Source organism: Condylura cristata, unplaced genomic scaffold (genome assembly GCF_000260355.1).
Source record: "Condylura cristata isolate star-nosed mole 26May11 unplaced genomic scaffold, ConCri1.0 scaffold00018, whole genome shotgun sequence".
Taxonomy (NCBI): domain Eukaryota; kingdom Metazoa; phylum Chordata; class Mammalia; order Eulipotyphla; family Talpidae; genus Condylura; species Condylura cristata.
Window position 1 is genome coordinate 10,574,520 of NW_004567119.1, and position 19,188 is coordinate 10,593,707.

The 19,188-nt window shown below is 32.7% G+C and overlaps 1 protein-coding gene across 2 annotated transcripts in view; it reads right to left on the minus strand.

Moving 5' to 3' along the window:
• LRBA (LPS-responsive vesicle trafficking, beach and anchor containing) overlaps positions 1-19,188 on the minus strand; it is a 497,077-nt gene that overhangs the window by 372,877 nt on the left and 105,012 nt on the right. The window contains exons 29-32 of one of the 2 annotated variants that reach the window (XM_004685322.2): positions 18,426-18,852; positions 9,140-9,288; positions 3,509-3,587; positions 1,060-1,193 (exon numbers count right to left, since the gene is read on the minus strand). In XM_004685322.2, coding sequence (XP_004685379.1) covers positions 1,060-1,193; positions 3,509-3,587; positions 9,140-9,288; positions 18,426-18,852 — 789 coding nt within the window. Of the gene's footprint in view, positions 1-1,059; positions 1,194-3,508; positions 3,588-9,139; positions 9,289-18,425; positions 18,859-19,188 lie in introns of both variants that reach the window. The other variant, XM_012726881.1, reaches the window with a different exon arrangement.

The following is a 19,188-nucleotide window of genomic DNA, read 5'->3' on the forward strand; positions in this document are numbered from 1 at the left end:
AAAAAAAAAAAAAGCAATGATGTCTTGCTTACTGAAAGGCTGTAATTACCACAACCATTTTATAGCAATAAAATGAAATATAGTTTATAAATTATCACAGCATTAAAAAAAAGCTTAGGAGAAAATGTAGTGTATCACACAAAAAAAGATTGTGATAACTGAAGCTGAAGTATTTTTAAGAGACTATAGTACAGATAATTGTGCTTCCCCTTGATTATTCAACTTTAGGAAAATGTGTCTTATTCCAAAGTACCAACCATGGACACAGACAAGACAGATTCAGCAAACACACACTTTTAATGGAAATAATACTACTAAGTCCTCTAGCTTCTCCTTTAACAAAGTCTAGCTATCCAGATGAAGACTGATAGTCTGAAGTTAGACTGTTAAGCTTTTAAGTCTACCTAATATTGTTGAAAAGCTGTCCTTTATAGAACTGATTAGAACTGTCTACTTTCACTAGGTTGAATTACTCTAACATTTGGAGACACTTATTACATGGTAACTATACCATGTAAATGATAAATATTATTATTCCTCATCCATTCCATGAAAAGTATGATTTCCAATCCACTTAGCAACCTACTTCTGTAAGCTTTCTACTTTGATAAAATCTCAAGCTACAGTACAATAATGTTGTTATTTCTAATTACTTGTAAATGAAAATTCTACTGGTAGAGTTAAATTTCATTCCTCATTTTCTTAATATGTGGAAATACACTTTGTTTATATGGAGCTTAAGTCAAGTTAACATCCCAACTAAGTGCTCCAATTAATTACTATGAACATTAGTCTTTCCATCCAGTTTTTATTCTAATTTTAATATGTGCAATACATTATTTTCTGTTACATTCAATCAACAAAAAAAATTCTTAAATCAATTAAAACAAAGGATAGATAACAGATTTCAGAAGATAGACTGACTAGTCTAGGTGTGAAAAACCTTGTCAGAAGTTGAAAACACCTGATGATACTCCATGTACCTCTGCTATCCATATTACTTTTAACCTTGAAATTTAAGCATATATGTAAAATAAGAAATAATGAAAAATCACTTACTTGTCCCTTCTATAAGGAGTTCTTGTCCATGACTACCCAAAAGTGTCCGGGAAAGAAAAGGTGCAAAATCAACAAAAATCTCTCGAAGAAGAGGAGCTGCCTTTTCCAAGGCATGTTCAAGCCTCTCTGTAATACTAATGAAAAGATATTAAGTTGCTAATCATTAGAATTTATCAATTTCTGAGTTTGAAAATGAAACCTGAATTTCCAAAGAAGTGAAAAATTAGCAATGACCTAAAGACTCCCTATTACTACGTACATTACTTCTGCCTGACATACTCTTTTGCATTCGTTCTATCTGCATCATTCCCAGCCCAAACATGATTAAAAATCATTCTAAGACTAAATGGAATGATTTAATTGCCTAAATGGCAATTAAGAGCACTTAATTATTTTGCATTTGGCAAATAATTTGCCCCATTATAATCTAAACAAACTCTATAAAGTCCTTAGCAAATTTCTTTTCACTATTGACCCATCAACACCTTGAGTTCAAGAACTGTATTCATTCTTTTTTTATTTATGCACACAGAACCGGGGTACAGGCCAAAGGTGCAGGGGTGGTGGTTACACTGCTGAGGGGAGGAGCAGGCAAGACAAGAGAAGTCTGCTGCACCACATGGATCACGTTCGGGCCTGTGATGGAACTTACACTAAAGCAGCAATGGCCAGCTTCACTGTGCTGCTTCCCACCCAACCTGCTGCACCACCAGGGAGGGCCCAATAACTGTATTAATTTCTAAGTTCTCAGTTGCAGTACTAAATATGGACTCAGTAAATGTTTATAAACTGAAAGAACCTGTTTTCTACTGAAGTTTTTAAGTTTCATTCCAATCCAATATGAACAACTTTTGGGGTTTGTTTTCTTTATTTTAAAATAAGATTGGTTTGTAAGATTGACTGCTGTAAAGAGAGAGTGTGGATCAAACCTTCTTAAATGCATTATATACATTATTAGTACATTGACAATGATGTCAACTTAGACGTTTTTATGATGTTTTTATGATTAAATATTATGTGTGTGTATATATATATGTATGTGCGCGCGCACACACACACTATTTAATGGGTCAAAAAAAAAAGACCCTTCATTTCAAGAATTTCAAAGACATACATAGCATTAGTTTCTATCTATAAACACTACTTACTGGGCCTCCCTGGGGCCTAGGTGTTGAGTCTCAGCACAGTGCTATCACCGCTGTAGCCTGAGTGTGATACTGGCCACATATGGTGCAGCAAACCTCTACTGTCTCAACCACTGCTCCTCTCAAGCAGTGTATTTCAGTGAATCCACTTACTCTGCTTCACATTCTGTCTCTGGTGAATCCTCTCATCCCACCCCCAACCCCTCCCACACCCCACACCTCTGGCCTATACCCCAGTTCTTACATGCATAAAAAAATAAATCTTTATAAAAAATTTTTTAAAAACAAAACAAGGGCCCTCCCTGGTGGCGCAGCGGGTTAAAGCACTGCACTAAGACACTAAAGCCACTTCCGCATGAGTTCGATTCCCGCCTGCCCCGGAGGCGACCACATGGCGAGGCAGACCTCTCCTGACCCGCCCGCTGCTCCCCTCAGCAGTGTATTTCGTCGATCTGCCTGTTCTGCTTCCCGCTCTGTCTCTGGTGAATCCTCTCACCCTCTGCATCTCTGGCCTGTACCCCAGTTCTGTACGAATAAATAAATAAATCTTAAAAAAAAAAAAAAAACAAAACAAACACCACTTACCAACCATTTACACAAGGGGTATTCTCCATCCACAAAGCCAATAAACTATTAATTGATAAACTGCAACTATTAATTGATAAACTTCTGTCAATTTCTTCCATCAATAACCATATTTTCCCTGGTACGACTCTTAATACTATTCCTCACTATTTATATTATGGATCCTCTTATCAGCAAATGAACTTACAGCTTTAAGACTATATTTGCAGCACCCAAGTGTCTATAGCTTGGAAAATATTTACAACATTGCAAATTATAATCTGAAATACACATTCCCAACTAGACAAGTTAAATGACAATTAAAAAATTACAATTCATTATGATATGGCACTGACTAGCTATTATTTAATATTTCAGCATTTCTGTAGTAAAGGGACAGCAAATTCCAAACTACAAATTTACAATCTCATAAACGTGAGCCATAAATTTCTGATAATCAGTAGTTAAATGTTATGCTTACAATGTTTATTCAATAGCTACTCCTCATGAACTTTCTATATCTCAGTTTAAAATTCTGTGTGTATGTGTGTGCATATATACACATATATATAATATATATGTGACTTTTTTTTTTAAGAAACAAACCAAAAAAATAAAGGAGGGGGAGGAGAGGAGTGGAACAAATAAGGCGGAAGGGGGAGAGAGAGAAATGTGCCTAGACAGTTTAAAAGTCATCAAAAGGAAATAGTAACAAATATTCAAATTAGTAGCTTAAATACCTCATATTTGAAATTTGGTCTTGTGGAACTGAGCCAAATGTTGGAACTGAGGGCAATTTTGCATTCGATGATCTTCCACCTATAAGAAAAATAACAATTTATAGGAATTTTGTTTTGAAATATAAGAGTTCAAGCAAAAAGAATTATCTTTAATAGCCAAGTCAACAAAACACATGATAATGCATTTCTAAACCTATAGTTTGGGTAACATTAAAATACAAGAAAAAGGTTTTCTTGAACACTTAACATACAAATCTCAGATAAGTTTGAATTGTAATGTCAAGCAGTCCTTCCATCCCTAAGTTGAAGAAGTAATGAAAGTAAATTCTGACTCACTAAATTGGGGTGACAATTTCTCCTATTCAACACCAAATGGCAATAAATATATATGGGGAAACTTTTTTTAAACTGAAAAATGCTTTGATTTTTAGGTAAAGCACTTGACCAAAAATCATAGTTCTGATTAGAGCGTAGCCAATGAAGGATTCAAAATCTTTAAAATTTGATTCCCCATAAGCTTGGTTCCTTTGAGGCTAGGTCTCTGTAGCAATCTTTTACAATTAACCTCCCAATAATTATTGAGCATACCTCTGGAGAGTAAGCATAATCCTACTAAAAGATGACCTTAATCCTAGTGAATCACTATGCCACAACACATTTGATAATCAAAGTTAACTTTCTTTTTCCTGGGATGTTTATTTCTGATTTTCATGTCTTCCCTGTCCTGCTCAATGAGAGAGAAATACCGATACTTACAAAACCTAACAAACTGAACATCATCTCTATAACTCAGACTTAATTTTAAAATGAAGTTAAAGTACATATTTATAGTGATAGTTTTTAATATAATATAATGTGATGTATCAGCTCACATCTCATCCACCCCCCAAAAATTCACTTTTGTATTTTTCAAATTTCAAGTTAACTTGAGGGCAAACGAGTTGAAGTTGAAAGAAGTGTTCACTCTTCAGTATCTGCATTTCTGAGAGGCAAGCACAATCCTTCTATTCCTGTGCAACATTCACCAAGTACTTCACAAACTCAACAGCTTCATCATGCCAAGTTAATAAGGACTAGATTTTCTAAAGCCTTGGTAGCAATGTGATCACTGAACCATGTTGGGTCACTGATATTACCAGTAACTAAATGTATGAATTTTATTTTGTAATTGGTGGTAGCTTTCAAAGAGCTTCTTAATTTATAATAAGAAAGTCAGAGATTTTCTCTAAGAGAAAGAGTTTTTTAGGAACTTTTCTAAAGTTGGTTAAAAAAGAATATACATAATGTCCCACCTACTTGAAAGTAATAAATCTCAAGAAAACATGTATATGGAGCTTTCCACACTATTGATACAAAAATATGACTTAATGTTCAATGGATTCTAATTGTAACAAGCTGAAATACACATGAAAAAAATGAGAAAGCAAGGATACTTGGTGGCTCTAAATAAAACAAATAATTTCATAACTAGTTGTCCCTCATTCTTGGCAGAGAATATATAGTTTCCAAACACATTCTGCATTTTTTCAACTTAGACAAAAATCATGAATTTATGACAAATTTACTGTTCTAAAATCATTTAATAGTAAATACTTTCAATAGATGTCCTGTATATGTAAACACAGAAACTACTTCCAACATGTGGAATGATAGTGACTTATCTTTTCCTTATCCTTGCACTGATAAACAGACTCCTTCAAACTGACAGTTTTCCAGACAATCAAAAGAAAATGCATATAGATCATCTGCTAGTATCTACCCAGGGAATAGTCAGTTGTTTACTCAAGGCCCTAAAGGTCTAATAAATAATGTGTTATGCAATAAAATATCATTAAAACAAATGCCAATTTTTAATTAACACTGTATTTTTAAAATTTTCCTCACTTTGTCTCCCTTCCTCCTTCACTCTCTTCCTATCCATTCTGGATTAGGTCAGAGAAAGAGAGTCTACATATCCAGTAAAAATGCCTGACTAAATAAAAAACTTTTACTGAATTAATAATTCTCATGTATCAAGTCTCATAAAAGCAAATAATTAAGTATCTTCCTTCAACATTAAAAACAAACATTAATTACTAACATGTATGGGTGACTGGTGAAAAGAATATAACCTAACATTCTATTCTACTAATAGTGTAATTCTACAGTTTGGCAAATTAGCAAAAAAATCTCACATTAATTACTGAATAATTGTGCATTTAGCTTCATTATTGTCCTAACTTCCACTTTGATTTAGTCATTGATGCCTTGAATCATGGTAGGAAAAAACTGTAACCTATTTGAAAAAAAAAAAAAAAGAGGAATGGCATCTTAACATGAAGAAAGTATAAGGTATTCTAAGCATTTAACATTTGCTGATGGGTAACTTTTAAATTTCTAGATTTATGGCACACATTATTAGAGGTTTAAAACTGTAACTGTCAAAGCAAATATAATGCAAACCATCTCAATAAACATGATTTGAAAAAAGAATGTCTAGATTTTCATGTTCATTAAAAACTTCTTTTTCTTTAAATTTTCATTGAAAGTACACCTACCTTGTTCAATGGCAAATACTTTTTATCATGCATTAAGGAAAATTTGCTATTATTATTGTTAGATTTATTTTTGCAAATACAATGCTATACATGCTCAGTAAGAATATTTAAGCTAAAATCTGAAATCTGTTAATTGTATGCTAATTTGAATTTTAATAAAGAATACATTTACAATGTAAATGTCTGAATGCTTCGTTTTTTCACTAACTAGTAAATTGTTGTTCATAATATTTTTACAAAAGAATCTTTCACCTCACATCAAGTTGATAAGCTCTAATTCTTTTTCTGTAATTAGAATCCATCTAATCTTTGTTTCTCTTTAGTTGTGCCAAATATGAAATTCAGAATCTCCTTTTAACATCAAAATTTCCACTTTAAATTTCTCTGCCACAATCTCATATTCTTCATATTCACATTGTTTCTTCTAAGGAAATATCTATTTTTGCTAATGTTAACACATACTGGTGAGCATAAATTTTTATTAACCCAATAATTCAATACTGAATATAAACAGTTATTCTTTGTCTTTGATTCTGATAAAATTCAGAAATGAAGTGATCCCAAGCACATAATTTCAAAGTATTCAGGGACAGATGTTAACTAAACTTTCATATTTAGAAAAGAATACAAAATTAATACCGAGCTTGCTCAAATATGCAAGAATAAACTGTCTAGCTCAGTATGTAATTACAACAATCAATTCATCCACAAACCATTTTTCTTAAGTCCTGCTTGAGCAAGAAGCAGTGATGATGTTCAAGGCAGTAAGGAAAGGAATGGAAAAGAATAAACTAAAATTAACATATAAGCCCAGTAAAAGAGGGAAAGGAATAGAAGAGTCAGGCATGGAAACCAAACAAATGATAAAGACAATGGCCATCACCATAAAGATGATTTGGTATAACCTTAAAAGAAATAAATAATTCAAATAATAAAGATAAGGAGAAATAGAGAGGAGAGGAAAGATTTAAAACTCCAATCCAAAATTGATAAACCCGGGAACTTTTGAAAAGCACCACCACCACAAATTGTACAAAATTTAATAGGGAGAAAAAGTACATTATCAATTAGATACAAAGTTTTATAGGGTTTGCTAATATATTCCATAGTCTTCAATCTAATAAATTATCCTGTTCTTCTATGTATGGCTAGTCTATACATGACTGCTTCATATTATAATGAATTTACTGGGGGGAAAATCACTTCAGAAAAAAATTTACTGCAGTTTTATTTCAAATACTGCCTACTTATCTAAGTCTTTTGTTTCTTATCTCTCCTGAAGATCTCTTAACCTAAACTTTGAAAAATATGTTGAAAATCACTGAGAGGATTCTATTTATTTTGTCTCATCAAATGAAATTAAAGAACAATACATTCAAAATAAGATTAAAATATTTCACTCCTACTATGAGCCTCTGAAATAACATTTGCTCTGGGAATAGTGGATATATTATACTGAATTTTAAAAATGGCATTGATGTAAGTAACTTCTACCTTCTTACAGTAAGGACTATTGTACAAAAACCACAGTTTATTTTTTTAAAGGGCATTAGATGGGTGTGGTAAGCATAAATTTGCATATGTAGTCCAAAATACATTATCAAACTGTCTCCTCCAAAGTAAAAATAGAAGCATCAAACATTGTTCCAATAAAGAGAAACAATACACTTACTTTCTAGCTTAAAAACAAGAATGAAATACTGTAACATGGGCCCCAAAGTATTTCAAGATACATAGTTTTGTGTTTCCACTCAATTTTTCTATAACCCAAAACTAAGGTTACATAATCTAAAAATATCTGAATAAGGTTTATTAATTTAAAAATATTAGTAAGAAGCAGCTTTGGATTTCCATTTTCTTTTTTTTTTAGTATTTTTCCTCAGTGTAAAGATATCTATCACTGATAAATTTGTTGAAAGGATACTAAAATTAAACTCTGAAAATGAAGGCTGAGAGTTGTTCAACCACAGAAAGATAATCGAGTAACTACATTTCTTGCTTTTTGCACAGATAAAAGGCATGTATTTCACATAATTATTATTAAGTAAAACAGAATTTTTTTCATTTAACCGACCATGAGCTTTTTTTCCTCTTATTACTGAACACAATGAAATTTTTAAGGAACTAATTACATATTAAAAATATTTTTGTTCATACAAATGAAAAAACAACAGTGAAGGAAAAAACAGGGTAGACAAAGGAATTATACTGTCATAGCCTTTGTTTCTTGTTCAAAGAAAGGAAAAATAAGTATGTCCCTGACAACTGGGTAGTATAAACATCACATCAGAAGCAAAATTCCAGGACAAAGTTTTTCAAAGAAAGGTAAAACAGCAGAGACCTAAGAGATCCCAAAAGGTAAAGGGAATAAATTATTTTCATTTTAATAAAATCCACCTAGTCATTCCTTCAAAATTCTTTTTATGTTTCATTAAACTCATTTAGAGTAACAGGAATGAAGTCCTTCTTGGCACATTATCATTTAATAAAATGGTACATTTGGAAAAAATACTACTGCTAGAAATTAATACTGCCTTCATTCTAACTTACTTATTTTAATATTACAGGCCTTCAAGTTTACCTGTTATCACTAAACTTCCAGATAACAGCTACGATTTACAATCTTGTACCTATATACAAGTACCAAGAAGCCTTTACTATTTAAGAGAAATAATAAAAGGTGGGGAAAAAACAAATTGCTGCTAAAGTTATTAAATGACTACTGCTAAAATTACCTTATACTTCAGGGCAGCATTCTGAGTCTCTCACAATAATATGCAAAAGAAAAAAAAATACTGGATACTACATAAACATTTAATAACTGATAACCAGATTAAGAGATCAAATGTCACCAAAACTTTCTTATATAAACTACTATCTATACGCACAGATGTGCACAAGGGAAAGGAAACATTCTGATGTCATTCATGTATTCATACACTCAGCCAGAGCATCAGAGTACTCACAGTACTTTTAAGTAGAAAAAATAACAAAATCCTTTATTTAATTTGATGTTAATTCAATTTTATTCAGAAAATTTTGCTGAAATGGAGCTAAAAAACCCTTTTTTATGAAATCTGGACATCTAACTCACCAGGTGATTCTCCTCCCACATCTGAGGTTTGGGCAGAATCTACTGAAGAAACCACACTGACTGCATTCGTGGGTACACTTGCAGCAGGTACACTTGCAGTAGAAGCAGAAGGTAAGACTGTTGGTTTTTTTGTTGCAATGATGACACTTCTAAAGTAAACAAAACAATAAATTTTAAAATATAAAAAAGCACTCAAGTTCATTAGAAGAATTTCAAAATAAAGCTGGAAACTAACTTTTCTAATTTTCTTTTTCTAATTTTCTTGTACAAAATATTGTACAAGTTACAATATTTTGTCAAAAAGAAATCTCTTCAAAGCCACTGGTACTTATCAGCCTTTAAATGATAGTAGAATCAAGACAAGGTTTTATGGTTATTGAATGCTTTACCATTTAAACATTTTTATTATAAAGCAATTTTAAAATCCAGAAACATTTCTAATTATACGATTTAAATAAAATATAACCAAAAGTATATATAAAATAACTTGGCACTTACATGGAAAAACTATTTTTAGCCTCTAAATTGAAACACATAACTCAACATGGTTCTGCAAAGATTTTGAAAGACTCCTAATTTCAGATTATAAACCTTAGAAAACTTGTAAGATAAAAAAAAAGGCAGATATCATTTTTATATGTACACAATACCATTTTTAAGCCCAAAAACTATCATTTGTAATATTATATAAAAGAAATAATGCACAGGTATAAATAATACAAGTATATCAAATAACCAATGTTTTTTTATCTTATATATTATTCAAACATGAGTATTTATGATATACCAATTTTAATTAAGGTGCAATTCTTTATACCAAAATAGTAACTAAAAGGCCTTATTAGGTATAACTTTAAAATCATTTTTAATTGAAGTTAGCTCCATAAACATGTAAAAACCCAGTTAATGAGGTAAAGAGGACAGCAGATATATAATGCACTCCCACAGCAGTGCTTACTTTTAATTACCTGGTATTAACCATAAGCCTAAAGTCTTCAACATTCAATTTATTTAATCACATCTTTTGTTGACAATATTGTAACTGCAAGCTTCAAGTATTCCCTTAACAGCTTTAAAGTATTCAGTTTCTAAATAAAGTTACTCAGAAGCTTGAACCCAATAACTGCATTCAAAGGTGGAAACGATGTAATTCCAGTACTTTAAAAATAACATTTTACTTTCGTTGTTATATCAAAAAGAGAACACAGAGAGAAATAGGTTGTTTTACTTCAGTGATTATCAGGCGACCACAAACACTGTTGCCAATTAAATCAAGTTCCCTTGTGCTAGGCATGGTTTATTCAACGTACTTGGGGGTAGCTGGTGTCACATCATTATAAGGGTGACTGCCAATGTTAACTATACACTAAAAAATAGAAGCAACAGCCACCTGAGCCCTCAATCCAAAATGGTGAGCTTAAATCACAGCAGCTTATATCAGAGGAAGATTACTGACTTGAAGGGGAGTAGATATGACCTCTGTGCACACATGTGTGTGTGGGTATGTGTGTCTGTGTGAGAGTACATACATGTGTGCTGGCAGCACATTCAGAAAACAAAATAAATTTCATTTGTTTATTTCCAATTTTAAGCAGAAATTTACAAGCATATGGCTTTTAAAAAAAATCTCTAGTTACCCATTATTATATAGCAATCTATTTGCGGGGAAGGAGTACAGGAGAAATTGGAGAATTTATTTTCACATTTGTTCACCAAAAAAAGAACTAGCAAGATCTGGTTTACTCAGATAACAGGTCAGTGTACTGACCAGAGCAATAGAAAATAGTTTTTAAGAAAGTAAAACTGCTTTCTCTATGACTGGAATGTAAGGCATGTAAGGAAGTTGTATGCCAACAAGTCTACCACTAAGGCCTTCCCCTAAGATTAACTTATGTTCACAAAAGGTATGTAAATACTGTTGAGAGTCTTATTTATAACAGACACAAAATAGAAATGGTCTAGATATTTTAAGCAGGAAATTAAGACTATAGCAGTATTTAAAAAAAACTATTGATAAATATGAATGAATCAAAAAAGCACTAATGAGTGAAGGATGCCTTACAAAAAAGAACAAAAATTTGCATTTCCTTTCACATAGAGTTCTGTAATAGACCAAAGTATCTTTGGTAGCCAAAAAGAAAAAAAAATCACAACAGTAATTACCTCTCAGGGATGGGGCAGGCTTTAGCTAAGAAGGAGTAGGAAGTAACTTTTTTTTTAAGATTGATTTTATTTATGTATATAGAACTGGCGTGTACAGGCCAGAGTTGTGGGGTGGTGAGCGGACTCACCAGAAACAGTGGGGAGCAGAACAGGCAGACTGATGAAGTACACTGCTGAGGGGAGCAGCAGGGGGTCAGGAGAGGGCTGCTGCACCATGTGAGTCACTTCCGGGTCTGGGATCAAACTCTCACTGAAGGGGCTGCAGCTAGCTTCCTAGTGCCACGTTTTAACCTGCTGTACCACCAGGGAAGGCCCCAGAAGGTAATTTTCAAGACTGATATCTTGGTGGGAAATTTGGTGCATGAGTTTGTAAAAAGTCATCAAATTGTTCAATTAAGGTTTGTGCCCTTCCTTGCATGTACAATTTAGCTTTAAAAACTGTATCAGTCTCCAGCTAGAGAGCTGCATATTGAATTATTTTAGAATGACATTAACTAATTCAAAGAAATTAATCTGATTCAACTTACTTTGAAATGCATCACAAACATAAGATTGATAGTGGATAGAGGACTGGATGATGAAGTCACCACTAAACTGACTGAGAAGATTAGTGGTGAATTTATGGTTGTGTCACTGCACAATTCTTTCAGTTCTGCTATGTGTTTGATTATTTCCATAACAAAACTTTAAAAGAGAACAGAAAAAAATGTACTACACATATTCCACAACACACATATCAGTATTCATTCAAAATGACAAGGTTAAAGACAACAGCAGCAGACGTAAACAGACAACTCACCCAAGAGGATATCCAGATGGCTAAAATACATAAAAATTTTATATCACTTCTAAGAGAAGTACAATGATAGGTCTCTTCCTGGTGGCACAACGGGTTAAAGCGCAGCATTATAAAGCTGTCTGCAGCTGTTTCAACTTAAGTTCAATCCCTGCCCAGGAAGGTGACCCACATGGCACAGCAGATCTCTCCTGACCCGTGCACTGTTCCCTTCAGCAGTGTATTTCATCAATCTACCTATTCTGCTCCCCACTCTGTCTCTGCACCTCTGGCCTATCCTCCAGTTTTGTATGCATAAAAAAATAAATCTTTAAAAAGTAAAATAAAACTGCAATGATATACCACCCCACACCCCAAGAATAGCATATATTAAAAAGATCCCCAATAAGAAGTGATGAAAAACATGTGGGGGAAAAAGGAACTCTATTACACTATTGGTTGGGAAGGTAAACTGATGTAACCATTATGGAAACCAATCTGGATTTACCTTAAAAAAAACTAAGAAGGGGTCCCTCCCTGGTGGCACAGTAAGTTAAAGCACAGCACTAAGAAGCTAAAGCCACTTCAGCATGAATTAGATCCACATGGCGCAGCAGACCTCTCCTGACACACCCATTGCTCCCCTCAGTTGATCTGCCTGTTCTGCTCCCCACTTTCTCTCTAGTGAATCCTCTCACCACACCTGTGCCTGAGCCCCAGTTCTGTATGTATAAGTAAACTATATCTTAAAAAGAAAGAAAAAAAAAAACTAAGAAGGAAAGTAACATACAACCTAGCAATTCCATTCTTGGGCATGTATTCAAAGAATATGAAACATCAACACAGAAACACCTATGTTTCACAAAGTTCACAGCACTATTATTTACAATAGCTAGGACATAAAAGCAGATAAATGTCCATCAACAAATCAAGGATATGCAGTATAGACATACCTCACGGAATATTATGTACTCATAAGAATGGATGAAATACAGACATTTTCACTAAAATGGAGGGAATCTGAGAGAACTGTGTACAGCGACATAAGTCAAAACAATAAATACAGGTATTTGGACTATTTACTTAGCAGGCTATTCAATAAAATAAAGCACTCAAAATCCAATATCATTAATAAACATCCTGACAGCTCTGAGGTTAAATGTTAAAGTGGAAGTAGGGGAAAAGAAAAAGACAGAAATACAAGAGTTGAGAGTGGGGGAAACACAAAAGTTCAGAAGGTAAAATAACTTGACAAAGTAAATAGCAAAATTCCAATTTGTCTAATTCAGTTACAATTTTGAACTATTTCTTCATAATGATCTGTTATTAAAACTTTTGAGATATTCACACACCATACAATTCACTCACTTAAAATGTACAAATAGTTATTAGTAAGATCACAGAATTATGCAACCATCAGTACAATATTAGAAACATTTAAACACAATTCTGTATGTTTTAATCATCTATAAGCAGTGGCAATAAAGATTTCCAAGAATTCAAATTATGCATTACTAGTAAAAACAAAAATATAGTGGCTTACAAATCTGAAAATTTACGTCCTTTATCCCAGGTGTGTACTTAATATATAAGAGAGAAATAAAAATAATCACTTTCCAAATTCAATAAGTGAAATAATTTCTGAGGAAATAACATAATAAAGCTTTAGCTCTGGGTCACATTAAAAACAAAGCAAAATCAAAATAATGATGATCCAATTAAAAGGACATTAAGTAAAAGACATATTCCAAGATAACTATCATTATACCAACTCTTGAAGTGTCCATGTAAAAGAACAGCTACCAAATTTATCATTTATGTAAGTATAAATCAATCTTTCTCTCTCCCTCTCTTTCTCTGTCTCTCTCTCTATATATATTTATCATTATGTAAGTGTAAATTAGTGAAGCATGGCCTACAGTTTAGATCTAGAAATGTTTAGATCACACTTACTACTACTTCAAGACTGAACATACAAAGACTAAGCATTTCACACTTATATAAAATGCCTTGGAAAACACAGCATACATTTGACAAAGCCCTTAGAGCCCAGGTGCTAGGGATATTTCTGGAATCATTCTCAGGCTCCAGCTAGAATCCCTACTTAAGAGAAACTAAAACCTTTGTCAGTATTTAAGTGACAAATAATTGCCTAACCTTTAAATATCTGTCACCAATATTAACAAAAAGCACTTTACATAAAAAAAAGTGGGATAAAAATATGTCTTTTAGATATTCAGGCTATTTCTCCAAAATTTCAATTAAAACTTAAATATTTAAAGTACAAAATTGTACCTGTTGAGTTAAAATCTTCAGGAACCCTTTACATTAATGAATACTTAGTATTCATGAAGCACTATGATGAGGACACAATTTATAACAACCAATGAAGTAAGTATTAAATATTATCATCCCCATTATATGGAAAACAAAGAAGTTACTTTCCTAAGGTTACACAAATAGAAAGTGAAAATACTGTTCACATTATTCTAACATGAACTAGGGGACCTTTTTTAAAATTTCTTTTAATTTTTTAATAACAAAGAGAACAATGTATTCCAGATCACTAAAGTTCAGAAGTTCCACTGGACAGTTACATCAGTTTCAAATACTACCAACTCTGTCATAAGAGCATTTTTTTAAACATGCAAATAGTTTGCTAAAGAAGAAAAGAGCATTTTAAGTCTAGCATTTTAGTCCCAAAGGATCTATCAGAAAAATCAGACAAGCCCTTGAACTTAATCAAGATAAATCCCTTGCATCCACTAATCACCAGAGAGGATCTTCAAATTAGATAACAGCAAGAATTTTGACATGGGAATGAACACCAACACCTTGCCATCCACAAAGGCCCACAACCTGGCAGCCTTTCAGCAAGGTTCCACTCATGTAGCTGTTACTCTAAACTTTCCAGCTATTGCTTGGAAGTTGATAATTCTTAAGATATGAGGAGAGTTGTGATTTCTGACATAACATTCCAGAGATAAATGCATGATCAGAGGGATGCCTTGAAATTCCCAAAGATACTCCAGTGGTCTATGGCAGCTTAAAGATAGTTAAGAGACACCATTTGTAAAACTAAGAAAAAGGGGGAAACCACAGCAGTTTACATGCCATCAGACAACTATGTCAAAAGCATAAAAGAAACATAAGTTCCAAACATCTTAAAAGATGCAATCACCAAAAGTTCCCCTTTTTTTCCAGTTCAATAAACCCTTTCAAATGTATTATCTAAGCAGTGTCCCAAATTAAGTTAATAAGCTACTCACTGGAGATAGGATCTAGATTTAACTTCTATACTTTTTCAAAAGCAGCAAATGATAAAATCCAGGAAATCTAAAACTTTAAGGGAAACATCTTTCTTTGACTAAGTTAGTAAGATTTAAAATTTTAAAATGTATTCAAGTATTTCTGAGTATTTAATGTAAGATCCATACAAATTTAAACAAATTATAAAAACTGAATGCCAAAGGTATCATTTATATCTCTTCTCACATTTAAAATAGTTATAAAAAGTTTGACATGTGATTTTTGAAGCATTCATGAACATATCTATTTTTTTGAAAATCATAAATTCCAAGCTATATTGCATAGTGTTTTTGTATGTGTTATAATGTATCTTAACTATTATTTTATAGAACAATAAGAAGTACTCTGGTTTTTCTCTGTTTAATGGCAGAATAATCTTTATTGTATTCATAAAAAATAGCACACTAACCAGTCCCTCATAGATTGGCAATTAAAGCTACATGGCACACAAACAGAAATGATGCAGAGTCAGAGGTTAAGGCTCAAGTCCTAGCTCCACAGCTTGTTAGCCTAAGAGCATAAGCAACCTACATAATTTCCCTGTTCTTCAGTTTATTCATGTATAAAGTAAGACAAATATTTTTATTTTTGGTTTTCTGTTTTCATTTTTTGCTTTGAGGCTGATGGATATTTATTTTTGCTTTTCCTTCTAGCTGTCTGTATTTCTCTTACTACTTATTTACTTCCCAACTATCTATCTAAAACATACATTTAAAATATACCCTCAAAAAGTAAATGCTCAACAGACATTAGCTATGATGGCATTAACTAAACTATAAAATTACACGGTCTAGAACATTTAAAATTTTTGTGGATCTTCTGTATAAATTCTAGCAGTATGATTAACTATGTTTTAAACTGTATTTATACTGATAAGTTGTACCAATATGCCCTCTCAAAAGCAATATAAAAATGTTTCTTCACCTCTTCTTTAACACTAGATAGCATGTCTTAAAGCCGTGCTAATTTAATTGGTATAAATACTTTCACATTTCCATCATTATTAATATAAGCCATCTTTACATAATTATATGTCAACATTTCTGTTCTTACAGGAACTACATTGCTCTCATTTACAATTACTTCTAGCAGATTGGTCATTTTATTGATTTGTTAGTTTTATGTATATACTTTGAATATACATTGAATATAATCCTATTACCTGTGAAACATACTCCAAATATTTAATGCCTATATATACCTATGATGACCTAACAGAGCAGCAGTGACTGAATGTCTCATTATGATATGATATGAAATGATATGATATATGATGATATTGTATGATATGGTATGAAAGTTTATAATAGCAAAGTTTCCACTGATGGAGTAATTCCTTTATGTCAGAGCTTAAAGAAACTAATATAGATTCAATATCTTTTCACATCATACATATTATTCTCTTTAATGACGATATATGTTATCAATTTAACGATAAGGATACTGGGGGTCAGGGAGATAAAGTAATACGTTCAAATTCCCAAAAAAGTGATAGAACATAATTCAAACTCAGTTTTTTCTGGCTCCTAAAGTCAATATTTTAACTCCTATATTATAAAATCAATTAAAAAAAAAGTTTAAACCCAGCAGTCGTTGTATCTATAATGTCATATTATAGTTACTCACATGGATTTTAGACTGTCAAACTCGTTACTCCAGGACACTGACCAAGCTTCAACACAGGTAGAGAGGACAAGATGGCACAAATGTTCTCCATTAAAATTATGCATTAACTCTACTTTTGGAGCATCTTACCTACCATTGACAACTTTACCAACTGGGACAGCTAATGTGCTAACCCACAGTAGCACAAGTAGATACAGTATGAAGTGGAAAACTCATAAATGAAAGAAAACAGAGAAAACAAGAAATAACAAGACAAGTAGAAATTATAATGAGGATATGTCACGTCTGAAGAAGGGAATTCCATCAGCCAAATCAGAAAGAAGTGGAATATTAACAATTAACAAAGAGGTTATAGGCCAAGAATAAAACAGAAAACTCTTAAGGTCAAAATCAAAGAATTGTAATGTGTTTGATTGATAAGAATGATAGAATATCATGTACCTCTCCACAATGAACAGCTTAACAGGAAAGAAAATCAGAAAATACCACATTAATAAACAATCAGAATGAATATATCTGTAATGAGATAAAACCATATACTATTTGATATAGTGCCACTTCCAGCCAAAGATGTAATGATTTGGAAATAATCATGAAGAAATATCAGACAAATCTATAAAATAAACTATCATCTTTTAAAGTGCCAAAACCATTAAAATCAGGGAAACACTGAGAAACAGTTCTTCCAAATCAAAGGAAAAGAGAGACAACAATAAAATACAATACAAAATAAAAGGACTTCTTTTGTGAAGGACATTATTGGACAATTAGTTGAATTCGAAAAGTACTTTTAGAAACCAATATTATGTTTATGTTACTATCCTTATTTTGACTAATGTATTTGATTATGCAGAAAATAAACAATGAAGTTTACAAAGAAGATAAAATGTATCAACCTCTTTTCAAATGACTCAGGAAAAGTAAAGTTCTCTTAAGGGCAACTTTTCTGAAGTTAGAATGTATTTTCAGTTTACTGATTTTTGGAAAAGCATACGTTAATAACTCAAATACATATATGTCTTATAGGAAGAATTGCAGGAAATTTCATTATAAAGAAAATCTTCAGGTAAATTAAGAAAATGTTTAAGACAGAAGAACTATCAAAGTCAAGAATCTATAGTATTTCCACAAGCTGTGAAGGCTCTATACCCCTATGTAAATTACATAATCTGTGGGAATCCAAAGATTTTCATCTTGTTCCCACAAAGGTTGGCACACACAACTGACAGGGTGTTAAAATTTGAAATGGTATGCAAACCACATAACGAAAAGATCCCTGTAATTTTATAAATTAGATCAAATGTGCCTTTTTAGTACTTTACCACAATTTTAGCAGAACTTAGGTGAAATTCCCATTTACCCTTTAAATCATTATTTTTTATAAAAATAAGTATTCAATTCTATTTACAGTACCTGTCAAAAGACCTGAACTGCACAGGTTGTTCAACAGACAGATCACCAAGAGGACCAAGACATGCTGACGGCAGAAGGGCAGGATCCACCGTGACTCCATCCGGTGGTATATTCACCAAGCTTCGGAGAATGTCCTTCACGTTGACATTTTTTGAAACTGAAACTGACGGACCAGACTTATTATCTATCTCGTCTTCTCCATCATTTTTTATTTCTTGAGATTTATTGACTTCTAAAGAAAGAGTGCATAACACCTCACTGATGGCATCGGGGCCTGCAATGACACTTGGAGGTGCCATGTGAGTTGCTGTGTCCATGCTGCCTCCTAAACCTGTAGCTGTTTCTTCCCCAATACCTGAGTCCCTCCTAGGAGCAGGTGATGTGCTTTCAGATTCTTCCACTGATGCTGGAGTTAATGGCATGTTTTCTACATCTTACCCAGAAACAGAAGAAAAGAACAAATAAAAAAATTTAGAATTAATTTTAAGAAGGTAGATTCATTCTAAATAATAATCTACTATTTAAAATTATGAAATACATGATATATTCCAAGAAGCAAAAGTAACTTCATAATCTATAAAATGTACTGAGGAAATGCAGCTATAATCAAAATAGACTGTATAATAAAATAAAAAGAATAGTGAAGGCTCCCCTGGTGGCGCAGCGGGTTAAAGCACTGCACTGAGAATCTAAAGCCGCTTCAGCATGAGTTCGATTCCCGCCTGCCCCGGCGGTGACCACATGGCGTGGCAGACCTCTCCTG